We start from the raw sequence: 2,500 nt of genomic DNA, 5'->3' as shown, positions 1-2,500 counted from the left end.
ACACACGCATACACACACTGTGCATTATTTGAAGGATACTTCCCTGCTATGCCTATGGGGACTCTGTAGTCGTTGTAGCTGTGTGCTGGGTGCAGGTTGATGACAAAGAGAACCTTGGAGCGCTCGAACACGATCACCTTGTCTTCCTGGTTCACCGTCGTCACATGCGCCTGCAGAACGGCAAGCCAGAGAGGACAAAAAGACCTACAATTACCTACATTGACAACTGGCACTTCCCTTATTGGCATTTTACATGCATGCACAGCACATTTATGATGTCTGCTAATTTGTGTGACAGCAAAGATGACAGGAGAACAGAGTCTGTGATACAGCACCTCTCTTGTCTGAACGTGATTTACATTCCACATGATATTTTTCATGTGGTTAATGGCACAAAATCATACAGGTATCTTAGGTGTGTGCATCCTGTATGGGTTGGTGTATGTGTGTGTGAGTATACAGTATATGGTGGTAGCCAGTAGCAGTGGTTCTCAACCTATGGATCAGGACCCAACATATGGGTAGCCAAGGATCCACAGAGGATTGCGAAGCCCTCTTGATTTTAAGGGGTTTAATTTTAAATACCAAATATAGCCCATGTTGAATAAATGACAACATGTCAATGGCAACAAAATGGCAATGGTAAATGGCAACAAAATGTAAGTGCTACATTAAACATGTATCAATTTGACCGCAGACGAATTGAGGAATAAAATAATGAGTAAATAAATAAATAATGAGTAAATAAATAAAAAATGAGTTTTTGCAGGAAATGCAGGGTATCATGTGACTCCCTCTAGTGCGGGCGCTTGCGCGGTTGGGTCACCAAAGCTTACAATGGTAAAAACATGGGTCCCTGAAGAAAAAGGTTGGGAACCACTGGCCTATACAGGGTTTTTCACGAACAAATTCAAGCACTTTTCAAGCACCTTCAAGCACCAAATTTCCAGTTTTCCAGCACCTTTAATAGGTCGCGGGAACAGGGTATGAGCGTCCTCCCCCCGAAAATGTTGTGCTATTAAAATGCAGTTTCCTGCATTGTAATCAATTTTAAGATGTCGAATGGCAAATCCCATCTGACATATCACTCCCTCAGATTTTTGATGTACCGGAACAATTTACTTCTATCATTTGGCTTACGGAGTTTGACTTGACACACATTTCAAGCATTTTCAAGGATTTCAAGCACCAGTGGGAACCCTGCCTATAGTATGGTATGGTGGTACGGTGGAGGGTGAGAATGAAAATGTGTGCAAACAGCCTTGTCTCGCCGGTGGGGGTGCTTGGCGCCGGGGACACATGCAGTTTGTGTGTAGGGTATACTGTATGTATGGTAGGTGTATATAGTAGGTGTGTGAGTGTGCATTGTCTCAAGTGGTTATTCTAGCCAGCTGTATTTGTCCTCTGTGGTGTGTGTGTGTGTATGTGTGTGTGTGTGTGTGTGTGTCAGGGCTTAACACTAACACACGCCAGGTAGCCAAATGCGGGTGAAAGTCGGCGTTGGCTAGTAGATACCGAAGGTTCACTAGCCATTCTGGCGGGTCCGTTACTATTCTAAATGATGAGGCACCGCATTTTGTAGTTTTTCCCCTCGGACCGTCTTTGCTACAAGCGCAATGCAATGCGATTTCGCGAGCCTACAATACCCATGAAGCACCTGTGTCACGTGTCACCTGTGTCTCACGCGCGAGAGGAATCCGACAGAGCTAGTCTTGCGAATATGAGTGGCAGCAGCGAGCTACCAGCAGCACATCAGCGCGCGTTTGGAAATGAAAACCTTCACGTGAAAATAAAGTAGCGAAGTTCATCTCAACTGACCTGTTTTGGGATCTGTCATTACAATGCATAGTAGCCTAGTAGTGGACATTAAAATGACCAAGGCGAGAGGAGAACACCTCAGTCTTGTGAAAGTTTTGAGACTAATTAGCGCAGTGATAAGACAAGGACACATGCGGCATTAATAATGTTCGTTTTCAATAATTTTCTGATTTGCCTGTAGGCCTATGTCATCATACCTTAATATTCCTCCATGTTTCTTGTGCCGTTGTTCCCGACTGTCAAACGGGGCTTAAACAACGCGCAGTAGTAGCCTTCCAGACTGCACAAATCATGTCCCATGTCCCTTCGCATGTGCCCAGCTTGCCTTGCGTCCGTTTAGCCTATATTTTAAACAACTCAATATTAAACGGAATGAAAGGAAGTCGTAGCTCCAGTTACCGGCCGCATATAGTGTGCCTTCTAGTGGATAGCCTACTTTTATGAGAAAATATTCCAGAAGAGGTGTTATTCTACATCCATGACCGCGGACATGCGAAGCTTGGCAATGACTTTGCACTATCTACTTTGCGCATCGAAAGTGCCCTTCAGATCAAAGACGGAAATATTTTGCTCTCATGTAGCTTACATTTGTACCCTTCCACAACACTGTGCTTGGTGTTTCTGCACGGCTATGCCATTCCTCAGATAAGTTAATCTGTTCTTATAGCATGCATGTATGCAT

General features: G+C 44.3%; 1 protein-coding gene across 1 annotated transcript in view; it reads right to left on the bottom strand.

Moving 5' to 3' along the window:
* The window catches only part of gbe1a (glucan (1,4-alpha-), branching enzyme 1a), a 142,664-nt gene that overhangs the window by 22,181 nt on the left and 117,983 nt on the right, over positions 1 to 2,500 (bottom strand). The window contains exon 15 of the mRNA XM_063202318.1: positions 40 to 170. Coding sequence (XP_063058388.1) covers positions 40 to 170 — 131 coding nt within the window. The remainder of the gene's footprint in view (positions 1 to 39; positions 171 to 2,500) is intronic.

Source organism: Engraulis encrasicolus, chromosome 7 (assembly GCF_034702125.1).
Source record: "Engraulis encrasicolus isolate BLACKSEA-1 chromosome 7, IST_EnEncr_1.0, whole genome shotgun sequence".
In the NCBI taxonomy this organism is placed as follows: Eukaryota; Metazoa; Chordata; class Actinopteri; order Clupeiformes; family Engraulidae; genus Engraulis; species Engraulis encrasicolus.
Note: the sequence above shows the minus strand (reverse complement) of the source record. Positions and strands in the feature narration are given on the sequence as shown.